This window comes from Chlamydotis macqueenii, chromosome 8 (genome assembly GCF_036417535.1).
Source record: "Chlamydotis macqueenii isolate bChlMac1 chromosome 8, bChlMac1.mat, whole genome shotgun sequence".
Taxonomy (NCBI): Eukaryota; Metazoa; Chordata; class Aves; order Otidiformes; family Otididae; genus Chlamydotis; species Chlamydotis macqueenii.
In genome coordinates, this window is record NC_141563.1 from 36,577,837 (window position 1) to 36,603,263 (window position 25,427).

Below are 25,427 nucleotides of genomic sequence, written 5' to 3' on the forward strand. Positions count from 1 at the left end.
CATCCCAAGCCACCCTCCTGCCATCGCATCCCGCGGGAGCCTGGGCCTGCGGGTTTCGCTGAGACAGGGCTGGGGACCAGCATCCCAGCCGGATTCCCATTTTGTGCTGATTTACAACACGGTGCTGCAGTTTCTTGTTGTAGAGGTAATTCCTCTGGAGAACCTCAACTCCCTGAAGAATAAATCTGCTCTGATGAAGGCTGATGAGCGGCAGGGCTGTGCCTAGCTGGCAGCTGCTCCTCAGCTGGGGTCAAATTCACCCTCGAAGGTTCCACCTTGTGACATTCGTTTGGTGCTGCTAGGTTACTTTGCCTAAATAATTCCTGTTTTGTCAGGCACTTACTGGGATGAGGAAGGAAAAAGTCAAACTTTGGTTCCCAAATTAGGCTTCTAAATAAAAATGGCTTAAATTTTGGAGGTGTGCAAATGAATGGCCAGGGTTTACACTCTCCTTGAACAAGTCAACCTCTCGTCTGCCTTCTGCCCTTTACATCTGAGTTTCAAATCTGTAGATCTAGCTTTGATATTTCCTTCATCACCCAAACAATTTACAAAATTGATTCTCTGGTAAGCAGGAAAAATAAAGCTGAAGACGTCACTTTATTGTCGCTGTAGCAAAACACGCCGCTCTGCAGATCGTAAGGGGCTGCTGAGCCCCACGGGGGCTGTGCAAACGCCGGCTCAGCCATCCTGCGAAACGGGACCTGCGTCCCTGCCCCGCTCCTGCCGCCCCTCTTGTCTCGGTGCCACCGCCGACCGCTCCGCACAGCACCGGTTATCGCTGAACTTGCCCCAGAAGGAATTTCTGCATGTGGAGAAAAATAGCCTGCTCGGTATCCTCTTAGGCATCTGTTAAAATTTCTATTTGATGGCAAGAAGTCCCCCTTTGCAGCAAGGCAGCAGCTGCAGGGACCACACGAACCCCAACGACAGCACCCTCTCTTTCTTCGAAACTCTTCCAGCCGGCTGGGAAACGCTTTGCGCTCCCAGCCAACCCCATAGCCTTGCTCTTCCGCCCTTCCTCTTCTTCACTCGGACAAAGCGTTGCCCATCTCGCCAGGACCCCTCACGCCTGGGGTGGGGGACCGACCCTGCTCGCTGGCTGTGCTGCCCCAGGAGCTCGCGGAGCCCCAGGAGCTGTGGCCTCAGCACCAACTGCTGCAGGGCTTAAACTCATTCTCAGCCCATCATTTTTCTCCTACTCGTGTTGCTGGTTTTCAGGTAAACCCATAGAACTTCTCCGATAACAATTTTGCCCAGCGCTCCTGGCCAAGGGGGCCGGGTACCCGGCGCAGATGAGCAGATGCATTGGCGTCAGCAATCCCAAAAATGCTCTTCTCCTGCGCAAAGCTGCTACCATGGAGCAACGGTCCAGGGGAACTTGTGCAGGGCATGGGCGTGCGCCCATGCCGGCTCCTGGGGGAGAAGCTTTGGCTTTGTGCGCGGAGGAGACGGGCGCGGGGGACGGCAGCCACAGGGACTGCGCTGCACGCGTTCACAGCTCCGCTTTGTTGCAGGTTCCTCGTCCCCGGCTCGTCCCGGCACGCCGCTGGCCACCTGCGGCACCCCGCCGCCACCACCGCCCCGACCCCCGTCCCGGCCCAAGCTGCCCCCCGGCAAGCCCGCCGTCGCCGACGTGGTACGTCCAGGGTTGCGACGGGAGCACGGCGCGCGCTGGGGATACATGCATGGCAGGGCGGTGGGTCTGTGTTTGCTGTCTCGTGACAGATTAATTGAGCAGAGCAAGCGATTAAGAGCAAATAACCAACGGGTGTTGCCTGGCCTGGGTAGAGTTTTCTAAAATTTGTTCACCAAAACAAATTGCGCATGGAAATATGGCTGTGCGCGCCTCCAGCTCTGCCTGCCGGCGATGCCGACCGCGGGCAAGCGGTGGTTTGCGGTTATGGTAGAGGCAGAAAACGGGTGTGAAAAGGGAGCGTGCCCCTGGGAAGGGTCCAGCCGTGCCCACCAAGGGGGTCTGGATGGGGGGGGGAAGCCTGGCAATCTTTGGTGGGGCTCCCCGCCACCGTGGGCTGCTTTAGGTAAGTAGTAGAGAATTCCTGGATGGACGTTACGGATACAAAATTATCAACGAGCTGCTCTCCAGTGAGCCGGCACACGGTGGGTGCCGCGCCCTTCCCGGTGCCCAGTCTGTTAAATCCATCCCGTGATCCCTGCAGCTCCTGGTGCGGATGGGGATTTCAAATGCCCAGAGCCACAAGATGGTGGGAATCGCTTGCCGTTTCTCTGGGTCCAGACTAAAACGTCATTGGCACTGAAAGAACTAAAATTGTTCAGTTTTGCGCTAACCCGGGGCCTGTCCCCGGACACCAGCGCGGCCGGCTGGCCTGGAGGTGCGGAGGGTTACGGCTTCAGGAAAAAAGCTTCTGTTTGTTTGATACAAATGTCATTTGGGATATTATTTTCTTTAACGTTCTGTTATTTTATGTTTTTCTGCAGTCCAGACCTTTTAGCCCTCCTATCCACTCATCCAGCCCTCCTCCGATCGCGCCTTTAGCCCGGGCTGAGAGCACCTCCTCCATATCTTCCACCAATTCCCTGAGCGCAGCCACCACTCCCACCGTCGGTAAAAACACGCAGCACTGCTGTTCTTTCACCTTTCCAAAAACATTCCTGAAACCTTTTCATTTGCCAGATCCTTCTTCGGGTTAGCGGTCGTTCATTTTCGTCAGGCGCTTAAATGCAAAGAGGGATTTGAGGGGGGGTGCGATGGGTCATGATCGTGATGCTGCTAGGGAAGATTTCTTTTTGTGGCAGCTCCAAATGCAGGGAGAAAAATGAACGTTTGATACAGGTAGAGGTTATTACTGAGTAAAATGTAACATATAATGTGTTTATGGTTTGTAAATTTGGTCAAAATAAGCTTTTGTTGGGTGGGATGCTTGTATCCTGGAGGGGAGCGGGGCTGGAAGCCAGACCTTGGGATCCAGGAGACAACCGATCTTAAATCTCCTTGAACGTCCTAAAAATCGCGCTTCCCCTTAAAGTGGTAGCGGGAAACAGGCTCTTGGCCAAGGCTCTTCCAAACCATTAGTCTGACAGGTCCTAGACCAGAACAAAGCGCTGCCATTTTCTTTTGGAGGAATGTCCTGAAAAGCACGGGTTTTGTGAAACCCTCCAGGTGCCCCCAGGGCCTGAGACAAGAAACGCAACTGAAGGCTGGCTGGCAGCTCCCAGGCTCCACGTCTTGGATCCCCCGGGCCGTCCTCCTCCTCCTTCTGTCCCGGCTGCTGCCGCTCCCTCCTCTGCCATCCCTGCCGTCCCACCCAGCTGCCGGCCCCACCGCCCCTTGCTTCCCGCAGCTCCATCTTCTACCCGGAACATCCCTCTCCTTTTTTTTTCCTTCCTTTCCATGGTTTTATTTTTCTTTTCCGATGAGCACGCCTGGTTTGCGTGGTGGGGAAGGAGCTTTGCAGACCGTGGCTGGTGTAGGCTGGCAGATGGGCTCTGCAGAGGGAGCTGAAACCCAAAAAAAACCCTCCAAAAAAACCCCAAACCCAGCTGGCGTTGGTGTGTGGGGCCCTGGCTGCAGCGTTTCCCACCGGCTGTCACCTTAGGAGGCTGTGGGAGCGCCAGCATCGCCACCCCGATGCCGTCTCTGATGGCCAGAAGATGATGGGGTGGGTGACGTCCCCACGGTGCCGGTGGCCACGCGTGCCCGCCCGAGCCCTCCCTGTAGGTTTGCTGGAGTCTCTGCCCTGCGTCTCCATCCTGTTGGTTGCTTCACTTTCGAGGTGTCGTAGTTGCTTGTACCTGTTCGCCGGCTGTTGGTCGCTGTCACGGTATGCTGCCAGAAAAAGAAAAAAAAAAAAAAAAAACAAAACAAAAATGCATCTTGCACAAGGGGCCAGCCAGCCCCGAGCATCCCCAGTGTCGGCTGTTGATCCTGTCTGTGCCCATTCCGCAGCGAGCGGCCGGCGGTGGGGCTGGCGGTGGCCTCGGCCAGTGCCCGTGGGCACGGTGGCCACGAGGCGCCTGGGGCTGCGGTGGTCAACGTGATTTTGGTTGAGGGGAGCAGGCAGGCTGAGGGCAGGGATGGTGGGGGGGCTTCAGGGGGCTGGGAGAAGCGGCGATGAAATGGGGGCTGCGTGCGAGGCTGACAGCCCCTGCCCTGCCAGGGCATGCATCGCTGAGCAGGCAATGGCTTCCTTGCGCTCTCGTTTTTAATTTATTTTTTTCCCCTTTAAGATAAACATTTTTGTGACCGAAATTTGCCATTTGATGCTTTTTAATGACCCTGCCCTGATGCTGGGGTGAGCAGCGGGGGCTGTGGTGGGGAGTGGGAAGCTGTGTGCCCACCAGCCCTGCTGCCTCCCACTCCCTCCACGGGGGCTTTCCTCAAAACAGAGCCAAAACCGGGGCTCTCGGGTCACCCCTTGGCGGGGGGGGGCCACCAAATGGGCCAGCCGGAAGCAGCACCCCCAGATTGCTGGCTTTGCACCTCCAGCTCCACGAAAAGCAAGCAGCGGGCACCACGTTGCCAGGATTTGGCCTGGGACCAGGGGTCCCGTGGGGCTGGGACACCCCGACCCGGCTGGGGCTGCCCACAGCCCGCGGCTGGCCGCCGGTCCGGCTCCACCACGCTCTCCGTCTCTCGTTTCCTGTGGCAAAGTCCAACGGAGTTTGTCCCAGAGCACGTGGAAGAGTCGTCGCGTTTCTTTGTCCCCCCCCGTGCTGTTCTGGTTTGCTTTCGTTGTGGTTGCACGTACAGTCTGAATAATTTACTGCAAAGAAAGAAGCTGTTATTTCTGTGTCAGCGACTCTTCCGTTGTTCTGCTCGTTCCAATCCTCTGTCTTTTTTCGTTGACGCAGTGTGTTGCTTGATTTGAGTTGAGATTTGTTTTTTCATTTTTTATCTTTCTTCCTTTGTGTTTCTTCTGCTTACGTTATCAGAAGACGATGCTTTTATTGACAAACTGCCCGTGTTTGAAAGGCGCTGTGAAATGCCTGCAGGTACTGTATCAGCAGGGCATTTTCCCAGACATCCGGCTTCGGAGCGGGCGGCTGCGGGCACCCGAGTGCCCCGGCCCCGGCACCCACCTCGCAGCACCTTGCGTGACAGTTTCTCGGTGACAAAAAGGACGGTGAGGTGACAGGCTATCACCTCGTGCATTCAATAGGGTTAATTTAACAGCTCAAAAAGCCCTTTTTTTTCCCCCACCCCTAGTTATTTGGACAGTACCTGGTGTCTGACGTGGCTTTTGAGGCCGGTGTGAGCGCAGGGAGCTGGTGGCTGTAAGGGAAAAGGAAAAATTCCAGCTAGGTATCTCCTGCTCTGTGTGCGTGTGTCTGTTCATCTGCAAGTTTTACGGCCTGAAATGCAACAGAAGATACCTGCCTTCCACTGTCGCTTGTTTTGCACGCTGGCGTGGCGTGCGCTTGCAGCATCCCGCCGGCGAAACGCTCGCTGCTGCTGCCGTAGCAGGGCAGAGCCATTGCGGGAGGTGAAGAGGACAAGGCGTTAGCCAAAACCAGCGCAGTTACAACACGCTAACGGAGTGCGTGAGCCCAGAAGCCCCTTCTACTCTAGGGGAAAAAAAAAAAAAAAAAAAAAAGAGAGAACCCCCCAAAACCTTACCAAGCGGGCAGAACCACTCTTCCATCTGGGCTTCCATAGCTTTGCTTTCTGCTTTCTGTCTCCTAAGCCAAAGCCAGAGTTTAAGAGCCTCCCTTTCCTTGCACGTGAACGGCTTGCAGCGCCTCGTCCCCTCCCCGTAGCGAGATAAATGACCTGCTCTGTGACTCACACTGTGTCCTTCTCTCTCCCTCTCCTTAACCTTTCCCATCCCGCTTCAACTCCTGGCCATACAGAGAATGAACAGCCTTCCCTCGTTTGGTTTGACAGAGGAAAGTTTTATTTGACTTTCGAAGGTAAGTAGTGCATAGCATACCCGGTAACGACTTGCTCCCCTTGCTCTTGCTCTCTGACTCCCGGGGTTTCCTTCAAAGGCTCCAGTCCGGCTTTCCGTGCGAAATGCTATGGCTACTTAGACGACATCGCAAGCTCGACCAGAATCATTCCGATTTGATTTGTGCCATTTATCCCGATGATCTGTTTCATTGTTTATTTATTTTTAAAAAAAAACCCCAACCAACCAAACCAAAACCCAAAAGAATATTCTCATACCGAGACTGCGGTGAAAACCAGAGAGCGAAACCACTTGCACTGCCGAGGAACTTGACTCTGTCAACCAGGGCTTCTTTCTACTCTCCCTCGCAAGCTGCTCGTTACCCTGAGCGGGCCGTGGCACCGTGCGGTTAATTAAAAACCAAAGGGCGATGGGGGTCTCTGCCAAGCTGGGGCCCTCTCCCCGACTTCCATGAGATTTTTCCGCGGCGAGGGGTCAGGAGCGTGCTGACACCGCCAGCAAAATGCCACCAGCTTGCGTTGCCGGGGCGGCTGGTCGGAGGTGTTGCGGGTTTCGGGGTCTCTTGTTGACGAGAAGGCGCCTTGGGGAGGATGCAGGGGGAGCAGAGCTTGTTTTGGGGTGGACAGCAGCTTCTCTGAGCAGCATCCCATCTCGGAGAGGGCAGAGGCAGCGGCGTGCGGGCGGCCAGCCCCGCTCCGCGGCGCTTGGAAGCTGCGGTGGTGCTTGCAGGCAGAGCTGGGCTGGGGCGAGCTGGGGGGACGCTGCTGGCGCGGGGCGTGCCGGAGCATGGTTCCCATGGCTCTCGCTCTCTGTGAAGCGTGCGAGCCGTGAAGCGCATCCTCTCCAACAAGGAGCTGAGCGACCCGGGATTGCGCTGCCGCTGAGCACGGCGTGTTGGTGTTCATGGAGCAAACCCTGGTTTGGGGAGCACGATGCCGTAGCAGCAGCAGAAGGCAGGGACGGAGGTGGTGGTGACCAGGAGGGTTGGTTTCTTCTTCCTTGCCTTCTTGCCTTTTAATCGGCCACAGCTGCCAGGCCCACTCCAACGGTCCCCGCTCCGACAGCAGCTCCCGGCTTAGTCCTGGGAGAGGGCAAGGGAGGAACCGCTTCCTCCCAACCTGTCAGAAGCTTCGGAAAGAGCTGAGAGTGGCAGGGGCAAGGACAGGGCTGGCCAGGGCTGTGCTGGCGGATCGCTGGGCCGAAGCAGCGGCCTTCGAGCGTTATCCCTCGGTATGCGTACCCCAGCGCTGCGCATCCCCACCGACCCCCTGCTCGGCCTTTCCTCACTCGGTCCAGCACTGCGAGCACGTCTAGCGTTTGGGGATTTTCTTGCGGTTTTGCGTATTAATGGTTTCGAACGATGTATTTGAATTCTTGGCCTTTGTTCTGGCAGTGTGAATGGTCCAGAGCGGGGAGTGGGTTTGTCCTGCGCCAGCCGGCCGGCGCAGGAGCGTGGCACTGCCTCTGGGCTCGTCTTGCGTCCCAGGAAGGAGCTACCGCGCTTCCACACACTGGATTTCCTGATCTAGCCCTAAATCTTTGAGTCCAACATAAAAAAAAAAAACAAACGGTAAGCTTCAATGCTCACCTCCAGGGAGGCGAAAGGAGATCTGTCGAGCTGGCGTCGGTAACTCAGGGCATGAAATGGCAGAAGAGAAGTGATCTCATTTCTGGATTTGGGTTTTTTTTTCTGCAAAGATCCACGCATTTGCAGAACATTGGGGTAGTTTGTGTGTGAAAAGATGTGGTGTAGCTTCGGTGATGTTCTCCTCGATATCCCAGCCAAGCTGCGTACCAGGATCACCGCTATTCAGCAGTTGTTCCTCCACCATCGTGTAGGGAAGAGGAAGGCAAATTAACTTGGTGCGTTGCTAATGGCTGGATGCAAAGCTCCGTAAGTGCTTTTTTTTTTTTTTTTTCTTTTTTTTTTTCCTCTGGTATTATCAGGTCATTTTGCCAGAATGACAAGTTTCTAAAAATGACTTCTGAAGCAGTCACAGAAAAGCCAGATTTTTGGTGGAGGCGTGCCACAGTATGTGCTTTAACTAGACTCGTCTCTCAGGTTTCTGGGAAAGAATTTTAGGGCTTGAAATAGAGAGCGTATACCCTTCTTTTTACATTAGAGTTTTTATTTAGAAAGCTGTTTAGTCTCTGAAGCCATTAAGAGAAGAACAGGTTGGTTAACGAGAGAAGAGTGGAGGGAACTGAGAACCCTGAATGCCAATTATATCCACATGGTTTTTATTCAAAGTCAGGAAACCTGGAGGATGTTTTGTTGCTGTTCCGATGAACCCAGATTTTCAAAGGCCAGCTGAGCCTGGTAAGAGATCTGTGAGATGAGCTGGTTTATCCTTGCATGTATGATTTCTGATTTTGGAGAATGACAAAATCTCATAGATGTACAGAAAAGCGGTGGAAGAAACGAGAGACTGAAAATCAGGGTGGACGTGATGAGAATATCCCACCGCGTTCGGCTGGATTCGATGCACTGCAGGGTCATGGCTCTGGGTGCAGGGAGCGAGGCTGTGCTCTCTGATAACCCAGCAGTGGTGTTTATGGAAAGAATTTATTTAAAAAACATGTTATCCTACCAGTCCGCGGTGCTGCCCCATGCCCCCTTGGCCAGGTATTGCAGTGTGGCGTTTCACCGGTGCCTTCACACGCGGTTGGCACTCGCACAAAGCGTCTGCTCCGGGCTATGTCCTCACAAGCCGAAGGCTCGGGGAGCCACAGGCTGCCTCCCTGGGGTCATTAGGATAATTAACGTGCGTGTGGCGACGGGTCTGCATGTGTGGGGGAGACGCTCAGTCTCATGCGCCGGGACAGCCGGATGCGCTGCACTTACCGAGCATCGTTATTCCGGGCTGCGGCTGAAATCACTTATCCCCCCGAGCCTCTTAAGACGTACGAGCGAGAGGGAGACGCGTGGCTACATGAATTTTTTACAGCCTTTTAGGCTACATCAGACATTTGAAGGGAAAACCCCAGCACCGGAGAGGTTCATCTGCGCCTCTCTAGGAGAGAGCGACTTCGGTTTTGTACATTAATGCACCGCCTGCACGGATGCATTTGTAAGGCGTGAGGAGTCTTCGTCTGTGAATGCCACGTTTTTTCGTAATTAAAGATATCAAAACCCAAAGTGTAATTTAAGTGACAGAAGTGCTTTCCCCAGGAGATGTTGCAAATCTCGACTTCCTGCACCCAACCCCTATTATTTACTCGCAGAAAATTCGCAGCAGTGAGCCAGGACCTTACTGTACGTCACACGAAACCCAGCGCAGGTTGCTTAGAGGCGAGGCAAAACGCGAGGCGGCGGTGGGAAGCAGCAGATAAAGAAGGGAGGGGATTATTTCTGAAGACAGCCCAAGGAGAAAGCAGGAGCTCACGGGAAACCTGCTGCATTTTGCTCAGTCGCTTTGCTTTGCCCTCGCCCTGCGAGGCCGGCGTTTAATCTTACGTGGATTTGGCTGGAAGTTGGCGCAGGCTTGCGTGCTTGCAACAAAACCCTGGGCTGACCGGATAAGCTGCCCCTCCGGCGACCTTTGCCTTTCCTTTTTGGTTTGTTTGGGGCAAAATAACCCTTGTGCTTAACCAAATGTACAGATGTGAGAGACAAAAAAAGGTTCCAAAAATGGTGCGTTGCAGAAAAATAGACGCAGCTGAGCTGGCGGTGCCAGGGCAGGGGTGGTGAGCGCTCCAGGACTTTTCAGGTCCCCGCGGGATCAGCACCTTGTACGTCGGGCGGGTGACCAGGCACGAAAGCCGGGCTGATCTGGCAGCTTCCCTGGGGGAGAGGCGAGATCTTCGCCGTGCCAACAGCCCCCTCTCGCTGTCCTCTCGGTGACGGGTGTGGGAGTGGGACATCGCCCCCACACAGGGTTTCCCACACGCCCAGGACTTGTAGTGTGTGCTTGCAGTGATGCTTCCATCCTCCAGTGTGTTTCAGAGGCCAGCGAGGGGAAGCCCGCGTGTGACCGCACAGGGCTGAATTACTTTAGAGCCTGTCCACAGACACACAGCATGACTGAAGCAAACTTTTCCTCTTTCCTTAAAATAGTAGAAATAAACTGCGGATTGATGGCTCTAGACTGCTCCGCACCCAGAGTCCCGCGTTGTCCTCCGCAGTTCCAGATTGCTGACGATTTGCAGGGGGGTTTGCGAGGGGTTTGCCGGGCAGGAGAGGGGAGCGTGCCGGGGATCACAGATTGGGGTTCCCGCAGGCAGGAGTTCAGCCAGCATCGTGTGGAGAGACAGCCGACATCCCGCTTTCCCGTGGGCAGCCTGAGCTCTCCGGCCAAGGGACACCGAACCTGCTCAGCCCTTCTCGCCGGGGCCCGAAAACCTACTGCAAAACCTGTCATGCAAAGCCTGCCGTGGGGCAGCCCCTCCGGAGCCGCGCCGGGGGCTTCCGCTGCCCCACATGCTGCTCGTGGCCGGGGCTCCTCCGTTATTTTTTTTTTTTTTTGCTTGCTTTTGTGGGGAGGGATAGATAATTCTAAAACGTTTTTAAAGCCTCGTCCAAAGTCTGGGGGACTTTTTCTTCACATCTGCCCATAAAGCTAGGCTGGGGCTCTTGGTGAGCACCCCCTCGCCACGTCGCGGGCGGGGAGCGGTGCCCTTTCTCTCCGCACATAAGAAGCAGAGGTTTTTGCTCTGTCGCAGGCTCGTCGAGGGGACCTAGCCCCCTCACCATGGGGGCACAGGACACCCTACCCGTCGCCGCCGCCTTCACGGAAACCGTCAACGCGTACTTCAAAGGGGCCGACCCAAACAAGTAGGTGCCGATCGGTGGGGTGTGGGTGGGGGGTCCTGGGGTGGGGACAGGCTTGGGGACAAGAGACTCTTTCCCCCAGTGCAGTGGGTGGGAAGTGGGGGGCTCTCACTGCACCCTCCCTGGCACAAACCCTCCCCTCCTGCTGTGTTTTGAGCCCCCCGTTTCCTCCCTCCTCAGTCTCTTCTGTCCGGCGCTGCAGGTGTATCGTGAAGATCACGGGGGAGATGGTGCTGTCGTTTCCAGCGGGCATCACCCGACACTTTGCCAACAACCCTGCTCCGGCCGTGCTCACCTTCCGCGTGCTGAACTACAACAGGCTGGAGCACGTCCTGCCAAACCCCCAGCTCCTCTGCTGGTAAGCCCCCGCCTCACCGGCCTCCCAAAGAAGGCAGGTTTCCAGAAAAATAGGTGCTTTGCAAAACCACGTGGCCCAAAGGACCTTCCTTGAAAGCCTGCCCTGGTTTTGGGAAGGAAACTCTCAAGCCCTTAAGTATTTGCTGGAGCGCTCCCTTCTGAGAGCAGCCCCTTTGCCAGGCAGAAGAGCGTTGGCGGAGAGGAGCAGGCGCTTCGAGGGGGTTTGCTCGTTTCGTGCCTCGCTTTGCTCGTTAGACCTCCTGTTTGCAACTTGAGGTGGCCTACAGGTTGCATCTGCTGCGCCTCCCCGGAGATGTCTGAGGACAAGGCAGAGATGCGCAGGAGGGAGGCGATGTTTCTCTAAACATGGGATTAAACGTGGTCCCAGCTGGCGGCCAGCACTGCTGCCCTGCATGCTGTGTAGAAAAGCTGTCTTCCGCCGAGGCGGCTTACGCGAAGGGTTAATTCTCCCTCCGTGCAGCGACAACACGCAGAGTGACACCAGCACCAAGGAGTTCTGGGTCAACATGCCAAATCTGATGACTCACCTAAAGAAGGTATCGGAACAGAAACCGCAAGCCACCTATTACAACGTGGACATGCTCAAATACCAGGTAGGGGTTCTTTTGTAGGATAAACTGTGCCAAAAATGTGCGCTTAGCCGGTAGACGTAAAGATGGCACTTCCCTAGCGCAGATAACGTGAGCTGAGGGCATGCTACCCCCTAGTCCCTTCTGTAGGTCACTAGATTGCCTGGTACAAACTTTGAGCCCGGTACAAACTTGCTATGAGAATACGAGGTCTTGCCTCCTCTGAAACCGAATGCGATTACCGTGTCTGTAAAATGGGATTTCTCCCTCCACCCCTACGGAAACTAAATGTTTTTTCTGTCATTTTGGAAGGTGTCTGCCCAGGGTATTCAGTCTACTCCATTAAACCTTGCAGTGAGCTGGCGGTGTGACCCTGCAAGCACTGACCTCCGCATTGACTACAAATACAATACAGAGGCAATGACCACACCGGTAGCTCTAAACAACGTCCAGTTCCTCGTCCCCGTCGACGGAGGAGTAACCAAACTTCAAGCTGTGCTTCCTCCGGCTGTCTGGTAGGAATCGCTCACCCAGCAAAGAGCTCGTTTGCTACGTCCACTGTGTCCCTGCCTAAAAGACGAGCGGGATCGCCCCGGGGAGGTGTCTGCGGGTGGGAGGTGGCGGCACGCTGGGAACCCAAACCTGGTCTTGCAGGACGAAGTGTGCAACTCCACTCTGATTTTTTTTTTTTTTTTTTTTTTTTTTTTTTTTTTTTGGGCCTTGCCATTCCTATGTCGCTTACTGCGACAGCACAATGTAAGCGCGGTGTTTTCCTGCTCAGGTCAAACCCAAAGCCAAGCTCCCAGAATCGCAGCTCTGGAGGGCAGCACTGGAGCCGCTCCCCCAGCCCACACGGCTGTTAGCGAAATTCAGATGTCTCCTTCAAAACTTCTGCTTTCCTACAGAAATGCTCTTCTTCCTGTGTTTTTAGGAATGCCGAACAGCAAAGGATATTGTGGAAGATCCCTGATATCTCTCAGAAGTCAGAAAATGGAGGTAATCCTGCAAATGTGCATGTTATTGACTCTGAATACTTAAATCAGATGCTGATTTATCGTGTCTGCACACAAATCCGGACACATGGATTCCTGCTGGCGCTTGCCAAGGGAGGATGCTGTTTAAAGCTAAGAGCAAAGAGCTTTGCAAAGTGGGGATACGTGCCGCTGGCACCGCTTTGCCAACCGCTTTCGAAGGGTATTAACACACCGGGTTTGGATGCGGTTGGTTGACAATGCTCCGTTGACCCTCTCCGCATTTGAAGGCTGAGGGACTTCAGGGGGACCACAGCCTCCCATGGGTCACCCATGCAGCTCAGCCGCTTCGTATCGCTGTCTGAAAAGTAAAAATCTGCTGGGAGGATGAGGGGGTTTGCCTCTGCCCCCTGTCCCGGGGGGTGCTGCTGGCTGGGGTACAATCGCGGGAGTGGGCTTCACTTGCAGCGCTGTGGGCGTCTCGCTGCCTTTGCTGGCAAATCTGGCCCTGCGATGCGCGGTGTGCCTCTCCGGGCTTGTAAAGGGTCTCGTGCGGGACTTTTAAATTGCAGGTGTGGGGTCTCTGCTGGCCCGGTTCCAGCTCGCGGAGGGGCCCAGCACCCCGGCCCCCCTGGCCGTGCAGTTCACCAGCGAGGGGAGCACGCTCTCCAGCTGCGACATCGAGCTCGTCGGCGCCGGCTACCGCTTCTCCCTCATCAAGAAGAGGTTTGCGGCAGGTAGGTACCTCGCCGGTGGCTCCTCTTGGGATGGCCGTGTCCCTGACGGTCCCCTCCGGCTGTGCTGCCATGCCGGGGGTATATTTGTATATTTGGTGACCGTTCAAGCCCAGAGGTCCTGCCACAGCTTGTAAGAGCCTTGAATTTCATATGTTCTCTTCTGCTCATGGGTCCTGCATGAAAGGCAAGGTCTGGGGATCTCCATGAAGCCTTTGCCCCATTGCTACAGGGAAATACAAGTATTTTTCTTTTTGCCCCATCACTGCAGAGAAGGACAAGTATTTTTCCACGCATGGCCGTGGGTGTGGGGGCCGGTGGAGGTGGGCGGCCATCCCCCGGGAACCGGGGCTGCTCCCTCCCCACAGCTGATTTCTGATCCCGTTTCTAGGTAAATACTTGGCCGATAACTGATGGAAGCTTATGCAAGTCTGTGGAAAATAATGTGGAAAATACCCAAGGACTGCTGTGCGTGGAACGGGTTTTAATTACAGTTTAAGGAAAACGAACTAAATCCTGCACTCGGGACATTTCTGTTGGAAGTGTCGACAACTTTCAGCATTTTTTTCCTTGGAAAACACCATCTTGACCAGTCCTACAGTATTTACTTCTAGATGTAACATTGTTAATGGTTTTAAAATGTAATTATTGTATTTGTAAATTGTACTCATTCCAGTAAGGCTGTATTTTGGCAGTTAGACACTTGAGTTTTAGCATTTTACCATTCATGAAATGGATGTAATTTAAACTGTGGTATATAAATTTAATAGTAGTACTGTTGAATGGCACAATGCTTACAGAGGTAGATTACATTTTGTCAATATATACAATTTAAATACAATACTGATAGCTGTTTCGAAGGGGGTGCCTCATAAAGACAGAGTTACGTAGAACAGACATGCTGATTTACTTTTCCTTCACTCCTTAGTATGTCTCACGGTAACGAATAAAAAGCTCTATCTTCAGGTTTAGCTGGTTTAACTCCAGAGAAATATTTCTGTAACTGTGGAGGTTCCTCAGACAGTCTCCCAGCAAGAAGCAGAAAAAAAATGCCACTTCTATAAAGAGCATTTACGTCAAATTTCCATGGCAAGAAACCTCTGGGAACACGCCCTTGCTCTCTTACAGCTGCAGGTGAACGGTCAGGAGTGCCAGCAGCGCGTTCACGGGCGGCGAGCGCTTCTCTTTGCCCCACGCCCTGAGGTTCTGCAGAGAAACAGGCAGGCAAAGAGGCTGGGCAGCGAACCTGAGCTTACAGCACTGCCCAGAAGAGTTATCGCTGTTTTTAAGGATGCCTTTTCTGAGCAGTCTCCAGATTTTCAGTTGCATTTCCTCGTTCCTTTGCTTGCTGCTTCCGTTTTTCATCACCCATCTTTGAAAGCCCCACAGGTTTAGAAAATGCTTTAAAGACATGCAGCCCCTCCACGCCTTTCCATTTTACCACTTAGGCAGGAAAGCAGAGATGTACGAACACTGGAAAACAAATGCAGCCCCAGCCGATGCCAGTGCCGGGGAAGGAGGAACAGCACGGAAAAATTGTCCCTCTGTGTATTCCGCGAGCCGACGCGGGCTTGGAGCCGGGCTTCTCTCTGCATCGCCTGCGCAGCGTGCAGCGTTTGATTTCTGCTTGATGTTAGTCTCAACCTACTGCTGGCAACATATACTGATAGCATTAACGGCGTGGCAGCTGTCAGGGTGGAGAGCTTGGTTTAATGGGAGAATTTGGTGATACGGGGGAAAAAAAGAAGGAATCTTTTCAAAATTAAATGCAGCTCCTCTTCAGATGCACAGAGAAGCACAGGAGCATCCCCTGAGCGGGGTGCTGGGGACCTTAGAAATGTGTAAGATGACAAGTACTGCTAATTTTACAGTCAAAAATGTTGCCAGGATTAGGCCTGTGCATTCACGTTGGAAAACTTTGTGTATGTTGGGAAGTACTTGCTCACAGACCTGTTTGGAGTGACGTAAGAAAAGAGAAATCCATGCCCATCTTAAAAGAAAAGAAGGAAATCTGGAGATATTTCAGTCCTGAGATGATTCCCAGACTGAAATATGTATGACAGGGTGGTTGTGTTCTGTGCATGCTCACAAAAGGTATCAACACAGAAGATAAAGCACAATTCAGTTATGCAACTTCATACATCTTTGCGGTTTTTGCAAGTACACTTGCCAGTGCTCCTGGATGGAGTGTTCAACTCCGTTAACAGGTTTTTCCCCTGAAATGGAAATATGTATAAACTGTGTAACCTACCCCTTTCTGACACAGGAATATCGGGCAAAATCTAAGAATCAGTTTTTGCATAATTGGTTCATGCTGTGTAGAATTGTTATAAACTCATGCTTCCAAAAGAGATCTATGTTATAGTCCTGAAAATAAGGATTTTATAATGTAAATATTACCAGAACATAGATATTTTACTTTATCTTTCATTTGAAAGACAAGGTGTTTACATTAGCATTGGGTTTTTAAATGCTTTTTAAACAAACAAAAAAAAAACCCCATAACCCAAAGCTCCCACGCTTGTCCCGTTTGTGCTCTCCCACAAAACGGAGGTCATAGTCTCTGGGTGCAGGGTGGTGCTGGGGGGCAGCCCCTGTGGCCTGGGTAGAGAAACGAGAAAGTCCTGTACTCTCTCTGCTTTGAGAAGGTGTCAGCAGAAAAAAAAAGATGATGGGCAGCAGCTTGGCATGTATCAGACTTAAATTTAGAGCACATAGGGGCACATATAGGGATGTTTATCCTCAATTCCAGCTTCCGTAGTAGTGGCCAGAGCCCTCCAGAGAGGGCACGGGGGATGCGCTGTCCTGTTGCCTTCAAGCTCTGCAGGCTTCATCTCCACTTTTAGGCAGGAAAAACTGCATATCTCCAGGGAATGCATGTGTTTGGTGCTCCCTGCCCGCCAGCAGACAGCAGCTACGTCAGCAGGGAGCTGAAAAGGCAGCAGCGATTCGGTTGCAAGTCACCTGCGTTTCTAGAGCTAAGCATCGGCGCTCTGTTTCCAAGCGTGTGGTCCAGGAGGTCTTCTGCCCAGTCAGGCTGAGGCTGAAACGGCTCGGCCCCCCAGCACTGGCACCCCTTAACCCAGCAGCATCTAAATGTCCGAGTGAAAAAAAGAAAATAACTAAAGGAGGCCTTCAAATAATAACTAGGTGTGATGCATGCACAGAAAGCTGTTAGCTTGGTCTTTTCCTTTAGACTGTGTCCTCAGCCAGCTCTCTCCTGAGGGATTTTCCCCAGGGATCCCCAGTAGACGCCAGCAGCCCATGCCTGCAGGGTCAAGGTGCCTGCAGATGGAGCAGGAGGGTTTTCCCAACAGACACCTGCGGACTTGGGTCTTTCGCTCTTAGGAGCAGGAGGTCTCTTTTTTTTTTTTTGCAACTTTTCTTCTTCTGTTTGTTGCAAATATTTACGATTCTCAGCCAGCTTACCATGCTCCTCACAGGAGACATTTCAGACCAATTTCTACTTTAACAATATTTCTTAATAATGATGAAATTGCGCAGCAGTACGAAATACTACCAGATAACAAGCATTTCATTTGGTGTTTGCATTTGTTCTTAAATATCACTCCCCTGTTATAAAGCTGCTTCTTATTTTTGCTGTAAGGCCACTGTCCATTAAACTCTTACTCCTGCCCAGCTGGTGTGAGTTCTCAGTACTACTGTGTGTGGGCTTCGCTCACAAAAGCTTTTCACACGAGTGCGATCTTGTACCGAGGAAGTCACACAGATATGAAGACTTTTTCTGATGCAGGCTGGACTTAAAGATATTAGTGTTGCTACTCGGTATTTCATTTAAATTAATTATTTTGTCTTCAGTATGCCCTTTCAGGATTTATCTATTAGAGGTTTTTTAAACCTTAGATGGAAAAAAAAAAAAGAAGTTTTGAAGCCATGCACACCTGAAGTGAGACCCATCTGCCTTCTCCTTTTAACCACAGAGACCCAGGGTCATTTTTCAGTGCAAAATTGGTCAGCTCTTGCATGGGTGATTATTTTCCCACTGAGGTCTCTGCCGAGACCTTGCCATGCTGCCCACACCACCACAAGTCATACTGGTATTTGTTTACCCAATTCTGGATGATTCCAACCAGACAGCGATGCCACTCTGTTGAACAGCAGCTGCAGAGATTCCTGTAGCACGTAAATAGTCACCACTTCACTTTCTTGCAGGAGAAGCATTTTGGCTGGGCTGCAATGAAATGGTGTCATATTTTCAAATGAGCCATGAGAGAGTCAAACATCTTTTACTAAAAGCATTTGGCCCTCATCAGACCTCTCCCTCGGCTCCCTGTCTCCTTCAGTAGCGGTGCAGTTCCTGTGCCCGGAGTTCTGCGTCATAGAGGAATCCTGCTCTGTTTCACCTTTTTTTTTTTTTTTTTTTGAAATATGGCCCACGGGTCTGTTACCCAGACACCCAGCATCTACTTGAGAAAGCCACTTTAACACCCTGGAGTGATTTGTTTCCCTACCCTTTTATTGTTTTTATGTGAAAATATCTTGTCTAAAAAACTTAATTTTGAAGCTTGACATGACCAAAATATACAACATCATCTTGTTGTGCTTTCCCAGCAAGAAATTACTATCTCAAAGATTTAATTCCATAGCCAGAATTCTTTTCTTCTTTTTCTTACAATTTCCCAAGGAAAGTAATTCTTTTTATGATCATTGATATTTTAGTTCTTGTTTCATTTCAAGGCTAGAAAAAGATCTGCCTCCTGCATGACCTCCCCTACCACTTTAGGAGGGATGGCAGATAATGCTGCTGACAATTGTTTTTGAAAATCAGACACGTTAGTGCGGCGATGCTCTTCAAAGGTTTGCACACAAGCAGGACTTCACTACAGGCCAAGCAGTATGGGATACACCACGCCAGGTTTTAGCGAGGCGTTCAGAATACCTTATTCCTCCGTTCTTATTCCTCGCGCTAAGGTTGATGAACTCACCCGGTTGCTTTGATGGCATAAAACGTATGGAGACATTAGTCGTGGTCTGAGCGAGGACTTGAGGCGGGTTGAGGTCTGAAGCTCCAGTCCCGCGGCCGGGGGCTGGTGGGCACAGGAGAACCTTGCCGTGACACCTCTGAACCCAGAGGAAAGCCCCAAATTAATTGGATTTCCCAGGGTAAACGCCCTGTGCCATTTTATGAACTCCCTCGTGTATAAAATGTTTATAAATATTTGTGGATGAAGATACACAGGTCTATTTTTAAGATTTAAGTTAAATAAGTTAATGAATGGCTGGCCTTTTTTGCCTAAACGTGCAATGAGATATATTATACCTTTAGTCGATGATGGCCTAGGTACTGCTTAGTCTGTGATGAAAACTTTGCTGCTTACCTACTGTTCTCAGAGAAAAAAAAAAAAAACTGTAAAAGACGTACAGGTTTGTTGCACACGGACTATCGCAGCGAAGCTTTGTATTTGACCACTGGTAATATGAATGTGTTGTATTGACTTGTTGAAGATAATCATGAAACAACATATTTTAAATGTTACTTGCCTTATAGATTAGACTATGACTATGTGGATATCATTTTTTTTTTTGTAAATAATGTTTTTTATAAATGTCTTTCCTCCATTCTCCCCGTCACCCGTTTCACAAAATCTTGAATATGCAATTATTTACCATGCATAATGTTGCAACAAATAAATCCCCACGTCCAAACAAAAGTTTATTAATTCTATACATAAGAACCACATTAAACACCCAATTGAGTTGCAATTTAAATGTGATTTTTTTTCCCTTGAAAATAAACAAAAAGCATAAAACACTTTTTTTTTTTGTCTGAGTTAGCTTTGCTTGCAGGGGTGGGAATATCCAGAGGTATCCGGGCTGCTTTGGGGTTGGCATGCATGGCTGGGAGGGAATTGTGAGGGTATTGAGGAGACCATGGGGACATATTGGGGATTTAGGGACATGTGGGGGCCTGGGGGAGGGAAAAAAAAATTAAAAATCACATTTAAATGGGGATCCACAGGGGTCGTGAGGACCGGTGGAGGCTCCGGGGATACGGAGGCGGGGGGCGGGGGTTACAAAATGGCGGCCGGTGCCGGCGACACCGCTTCGGGCTGGGCGGGAACACGCAGGGGCGGGAGGGGGGCGGCACTGGCCGGCCCCCTCTCACCCTTCCGCCTCCCCTCAGCAGCGGTGCGGGGATGGATGGCGACGCCGCCCGCAGCGAGCCCCGCTCGGGTAGGTCCCAGGGCCGGGCGGTGGGGAAGGGACGAGGAAACCTCCCAGGCGCAGTTTAAAAAAAAACAAAACAAAACAACCCTAAAAACCGACCTTCGCCTGCCCCTCAGGTCCCCCCAAACGCTTCCCGGTGGCGGCGGTGGATGATATCCTGCGGGATGTGCTGGGGAGCTACCTGAGGGAGCAGCCCTACGAGCCGGCCCGCTGCAGGGACGTGGCGAAGGAGATCGCTGAGGTACTGCTGCGCTCGAGGGACGGGGTGGCCATCTTGTCCTCGCGCCTTGGTGGCGCCTCAGGGAGGTGGACATCGTGACGAGGAGGTCCACCAATATAAATATGAAGTGAAAACAAATGCGGGAGGAGGCTGTCAAGATGCACCAAGGGTTGGTCTGAGATGGGTGCGAGTAGGGGCTGTTCAGCCTGGAGAAGAGGAGGCTCCAGGGAGACCTTAGAGCGGCTCCCAGTGCCTAAAGGGGACTACAGAAAAGACAGGGAGAAACTCTTCGGCAGGGCCTGGTGTGACAAGACAAGAGGTAATGGTTTTAAAACAGAAGGAGGTAGATTCAGACTGGATATAAGGAAGAAATTTTTTACGCTGAGGGTGGAGGAACACCGGTCCAGGTTGCCCAGAGAGGTGGTGGATGCCCCATCCCTGGAAACATTCCAGGCCAGGCTGGACGGGGCTGTGAGCAACCTGATGTGGTTGGAGATGTCCCTGCTCCTGGCAGGGGGCTGGACTGGGTGGGCTTTGACGGTCCCTTCCAGCCCAAACCATTCTATGATTATAAGAGTTAATGCTGAGGTTTGTTTGAGCAGCAGAGCCTCTGACCAAGCATACTGTTCAGTAAAAACTCCATGCTGTTGTTGCCCTGTCCAGAAATGCCATTAATAAGTTTTAAGTGTCAGACCTTTCTAAAATAGGCCAGTTATGATAGTGGCTGAATTCTGCTCAGTGACACAGGTGGAAGCTCAGGTGGAAGCTCTGTCAATTAAATCCAGTCTTGCTGCTGAGAAAAGACTGTCCTGAGCCTTTGGTCTTTCAGCTGATTTGGCCCAGAAGAGCTCACAGGCACTAAAAAAGCAGTACTGTCTGCCCTTCCTTTCCCCCCTGTAATCAGCAGGTAACTGAAAACATACGGAGAATATGGTGTTCCCTCCATACTTAACATCTGCACCTGCATTTCTGTAGTCCAGCAGGAAGGTCTGCCTGGTTTTAGCAGATGGAAATGTTGGTTCTCTTGTGAAATGACCGCAGCAGTGTACATGCTGCCTGTCTGCAGGGCCAGGGGAGTTTGTCGTAGATGTTTCAAACGCTGAAGTTCAGAGCTTGTCATCAGGATTGTTGCAAGGACTCTACAGTGCAATTCTTGGACTTGTCTGTCTCAGAAAACCAAATCGTTGAGGGTCTCCTGTAAAGAGAGCTCACCACTTGTGTCTAAACATGTTTTTCTCTTGCAGGTTATTAAAGCTCGGGTAAAAGACCTTATGATACCAAGGTACAAGATTGTTGTGCTGACGCATATTGGGCAGCTGAATGAGCAGAGCATGCAAATCGGAAGCCAGTGCCTGTGGGATCCTGCGAGTGACACATTTTCGTCATATGTGTTCAAGAACACTTCACTGTTTGCTCTTGCAAATGTCTATGCTGTCTATTTTGAATAATAAGGTAGCTGAGTTTAACAGCAGGAGAAGTGACCGGTCAGCCTAACTCTTCCTGCTTGTGTTGTTGAAAGCGGTTATGAAGGACCAAGGCAACTTTCACCTGTCTTGAAATGTGGTTACCACAAGCCTTTTGGTGGTGAATGCAATAATTGTATTTCCCAGAGCATTCTCTGGGAAGTGATTCTCTGCGAAACGCCATTTTGCACCTGATTCTAGCTGCTTTCAGAATCGAGTGTCCCTGTAATAATTTTTTCTCCCTGAACTTGCCCTCGCTATGTGATCCCCAAGTAGAAACTGTAGAGGGATTTTTTGGAAAGCAAAACAAAAACATGCCCTGCTGTTGGATTTTTGTAAGGGAACAAGCATATAATAAATTGCTTACTTTATTACATTTTGTGTGCAAAGCTGAAACTAGAGCAGTAGTTAGATGGGATCTATAGTTAGTTTGTATATTTGTACTCATGACTGGAAGTTGAACTCTAAACCACTGTGAACACGCCGTGGAATGCAGACAACCTAGCTGTTCTGCTGCTTTGCACTACAATGTTTAACATTCAGCCTTTACTCCCTAGAGTACTCCAAAGAATAAAGCTGCAGGTAAAGAATACAACTGAAATAGTTGTGGTTTATGTCATGATTATTTTAATATGTGAAAGCTGTGACACTGAACCTCATCAGCATCTGCTGCGTTTTAGCACAGGGAACTGATGTCTCTCTCGCTGCAGCCAACGCTGCAGCAGGATGTGGTAAGCAGCTTGGCTACTTCGCGCTTTTTTAGCAGAGACGTTTTCCTCATGCTCTGCAAGTCTGGCTCTGCCTTGGGCTTGACGTGGATTTCTTCGCTGTCAGTCCCCAGCCTGCGGTCTGTGTACGTCGAGGAGTCGGCATAATCGTTGTTCTCTTCTGAGAAAGGCGGGGGGTTTTCACTCTCTGTCGCATAAAAATTAGAAGCTAAAAATTAGAAGTCGTGGAATCATCAGTCATTTATAATATTTATCTTTACTAGAAAGACAGACCAGCCTACAGCCAGGGAGCTGACAGTGTTACCCTCCGCGTTCCTGATGTGAACAACTGAGATGTACCAGGTCACTGACTTCTCACCAGCACAGTATTGAAAGAGCTATGCGAGGTACATATTCTGTGATTAACATGTTTAAAAAGCAGTAATTTTTGGATTTATACTGAAAGCTGTTCTGTGTAGGAACAGCTGCCTTATCAGTCTTCCACCGATGTGTTTGCTTTGAAGGGTGAAACCGTGATTTGATGCGTCAGTGGCACTTGACCAGCATGTTAACCTGAACTGCTCGTGGTTTTCCTGAAGTTACGTTAGCGCATCAGATACCCCACAATTTCAAAGTTCCCACTCAATTACACTTGCACTTCTTGTGCTTTTTAAGTACCACAGTATTTAAAGTATACTGGGTATATACTGGCAGCTGGGTGCTGCCGTGTGGAGTTTATAAAGGCACAGGAGTTCTCTCGCTTAGTTTAGCAGTGGTGGTTTCTCTCTCCTTTAACAGACTCTCAGGCAGGGTGTTGCAGGTGGCGTCACTTTTTGTGTTTGATTAAAGCTGCTGCTACAATAGAATTTTAAAAAAAGGCAGATATGAACTGCATGAGAAGTGTAGTGTAGTGTTCCTGCCATCTGCCTCATTTATTTTTTTTTCTAGTTCTTTTAACCTGTCAGAGTACAAATTTCTAGCAGTGATGTAATGGCTGAATTTTCTGACTATCTAAAAATGTGCTGATAAATAATACATACAGCACCGTGTGAAGATACTTAAATTGCAGAGTATGTATTTGACATATTATAATTTTAATTATATTCCTAGAGCGGTTAATAAAGTTTCTGGTTCCTAGTGGGGAAGGAGGGGTGTGCTACTGAAGAAACTCGCACTGACTGCAGCAAGGCTTGTCCTAGGGCTTAACTCATGGTTCCTCAGGCTGACTTGGAAAATCTTGATCTAGATGTTACTTATTTAACAAAATAGCACAGTAAGCTAAGCCAAACAAGCTGCAAGGAAACAAAAAGACTGAAGTTGGTTTGCTCCGCTTGCAGTCTGAACGCAAATGCTGTTCGTGCTGAAGGTGCCCTGTTTAGGGGAGCAGCAGAAGTGGAGGGCACAGCTCTGCCCTTAGGTACAGCCCGCGGGTGATTTGGTTTTTCCAGATCCCCTCAGAGCGAGCTGCACCTTGCGAGGGCTGATAAGCCTGTGATGCAGTAATTGGTACTTACCAAACAGGTAGTGATAATCAGTCAAGTGCCTTTTCCACCGAGAGCCGCCGCAGGTGAAGACGATAGCTCTGACAAAGTCTCTCCCACAGAGCTTCACGGTGTTTCCTTCAGCTCTTCCTTCACGTGCCGCAATCAGGAGAGAGAGCAAGGCCAGCGCCAGCACTGTGCTCCTCATTCTGCGGGCGCCGTGCTCCGAGGCCGGGTGTCGGCAGGGCAGAAGGGATCTGTGACGCTGAGGTGCGGAGTTCTGCTGAAACCCTCTCATTTATACTGACGGCCCGTCCGCTCCACTGGGTAACGGCTCCTTCTGAGGATGACTTAATGTTTGCTAAAAACAAGTTAATCGCTTGTTTCCGGTAATGTTTTAAGTGCTTTGGGATTTGTGCAGGGATTTTGGTCAGGTATTAAAGACTTCTTAAACTACGTAACTGCTTTGCTATAGGAACGCATGTAGTATAACATGTTTATAGGGTACAGGCTTAGGTAAATACCATTAATGTGTATGTTCTGCAAAAATGAAAGAGTGTTTATTACATGATTTGTAGATAATGGGTCTTGTCTCCACGTTTCCTACACAGCTGGGCTACTGCAGCCTGTTGCCCAGTTGTGCCTGTTATCACAGTTTAAGCAACTAAAAGGAAGTTGACTTCTTGCAGTGATATCTGCAGTTGGGTATCTCTTTGTCACCCTGCCTTGTTCTCTTGCCGAGCATCCCCGTGTCGAGCTGGCAGCTGCAGATACTTCAGAGGAGCCTGCTGGTGCCGGGCAGCCGCTCATGACAAAATCAGGTACTGAGAGGTTTTTGTGGCAAATGTAGGCGCTACGATTCCTAGCATGCTACGTGATGGGATGTGATCCTGCAGCACGCAGAGCGTTTGAGCACAGTGAACTCGTTGTAATAAACTTTACAGAGCAATGTAGGTGTTTGCCTCACGGATACCTGGCTGCAGTGGAGTAGCTCCACTGCAACTGCACGGCTCACGTGCCTCTGCAGTAAGGCCTGTGGACATCGCCCTTGTCCAAAGAGACATAGAAAAGAGAGGGAGATGGCTCTAAACAAAGCACAGAATAGCTAGAGGTCAGCATCCTGGCTGTGCTTTTCCTTTTGGTGGCATGTGGAAGACAGAAGTGGGTTCACTAAAGCAGCGTGGAGCAGTGTTACTGTGCTCTGGGACCGGAGGTTAGTAGATTGGTTATGCTGCCATGGATGTTGTTGGCTGCAGTTACTGTAAGCTTCTATAAAAAACTCCTGTAATAAAATGCCTTAAGGAGAATATTTGGCAATTATAAGGTCAGAAATTCCATGTTTAAGAACAAAATAGGTGAGGAACTTTGGAGATCTTTAGCACTTCCTAGCACCACAAGTGTTTTCCAGCACCATGTTACAGTTTATTAGTTTACGTGATGTGCAGGGTGAATTACGGTGTGTTACGGCCTTGACAGAAAGCCTGTTTTTTACCAGTAGCATCAGTAAGTAAACAGTCATGACCACCGATGGAAAATATATGGTGTATTTTGTTCAGATTTATAATAATGATTAACACATGGTTCACCTTAATGGCTGTCTCTCTTTGAAATACAGAAAGATTAATTTTATGTCAGGGGTTAACTTGCGTGTTCACTGTAAAATGTGCACAACACAGAAGGAAGTGGATGTTAATGCATTACAAATGATCTTTAACTTCAGTGATGTGTTTAAATGTTGGACATTTATTGTCAGGCTAATGAGAGAGTCCAAAAGTTTTGTATCTATAAAATACATGTCTGGCTACATAATGCGTTCAAGAGCCGGCAGCTATTGCCTCCGTCAGTAGGCAGGCAGAGCGCTTTGCTGCCAAGCTTTTGCTGCACTGATCCAGCAATAGGGCGATAGCCTAGATCGTAGTCTTAATTACTCGTCTGTAGAGATGCTCCATATTTTCTGTGAGCAGTCTCTGAAAATCCTGTAAGACACCTGGTCCAGCTGGTGGCTCGTAAGGTGCTTTTTTCCATTTCTTCTGATCTGCCCCCTAAAAGGCAG

The 25,427-nt window shown here is 50.6% G+C and overlaps 3 protein-coding genes across 4 annotated transcripts in view; 2 read left to right on the plus strand and 1 right to left on the minus strand.

Annotated features, from left to right (window-relative positions):
- SGIP1 (SH3GL interacting endocytic adaptor 1) overlaps window positions 1–19,090 on the plus strand; it is a 49,749-nt gene extending 30,659 nt beyond the window's left edge. Inside the window, exons 15-24 of the mRNA XM_086753460.1 lie at window positions 1,518–1,639; window positions 2,461–2,587; window positions 5,833–5,892; window positions 10,554–10,665; window positions 10,865–11,020; window positions 11,501–11,633; window positions 11,922–12,124; window positions 12,541–12,605; window positions 13,153–13,317; window positions 13,706–19,090. Coding sequence (XP_086609586.1) covers window positions 1,518–1,639; window positions 2,461–2,587; window positions 5,833–5,892; window positions 10,554–10,665; window positions 10,865–11,020; window positions 11,501–11,633; window positions 11,922–12,124; window positions 12,541–12,605; window positions 13,153–13,317; window positions 13,706–13,728 — 1,166 coding nt within the window. The 3' untranslated portion in view covers window positions 13,729–19,090. The remainder of the gene's footprint in view (window positions 1–1,517; window positions 1,640–2,460; window positions 2,588–5,832; window positions 5,893–10,553; window positions 10,666–10,864; window positions 11,021–11,500; window positions 11,634–11,921; window positions 12,125–12,540; window positions 12,606–13,152; window positions 13,318–13,705) is intronic.
- Window positions 19,091–19,424: 334 nt separating this feature from the next.
- DYNLT5 (dynein light chain Tctex-type family member 5) lies at window positions 19,425–21,502 on the plus strand. Its single transcript, XM_086753804.1, has 3 exons — window positions 19,425–19,509; window positions 19,620–19,744; window positions 20,968–21,502. The coding sequence occupies exons 1-3, from the start codon at window positions 19,473–19,475 to the stop codon at window positions 21,169–21,171; spliced, it is 366 nt and encodes a 121-aa protein (XP_086609930.1). The 5' UTR covers window positions 19,425–19,472; the 3' UTR covers window positions 21,172–21,502.
- Window positions 21,503–21,862: 360 nt separating this feature from the next.
- On the minus strand, window positions 21,863–23,672 carry INSL5 (insulin like 5). Of its 2 annotated transcripts, none has more exons than XM_086753936.1 (2): window positions 23,408–23,672; window positions 21,863–22,122 (listed from the first exon to the last, which is right to left on the minus strand). In XM_086753936.1, exons 1-2 carry the CDS (start codon window positions 23,670–23,672, stop codon window positions 21,863–21,865), a joined length of 525 nt encoding a protein of 174 aa, XP_086610062.1. The 2 variants fall into 2 exon arrangements, with proteins under 2 accessions (XP_086610062.1, XP_010122823.1); XM_010124521.2 differs by having other exon boundaries at window positions 21,863–22,101; window positions 23,408–23,582.
- Between the last annotated feature and the right edge of the window lie 1,755 nt (window positions 23,673–25,427).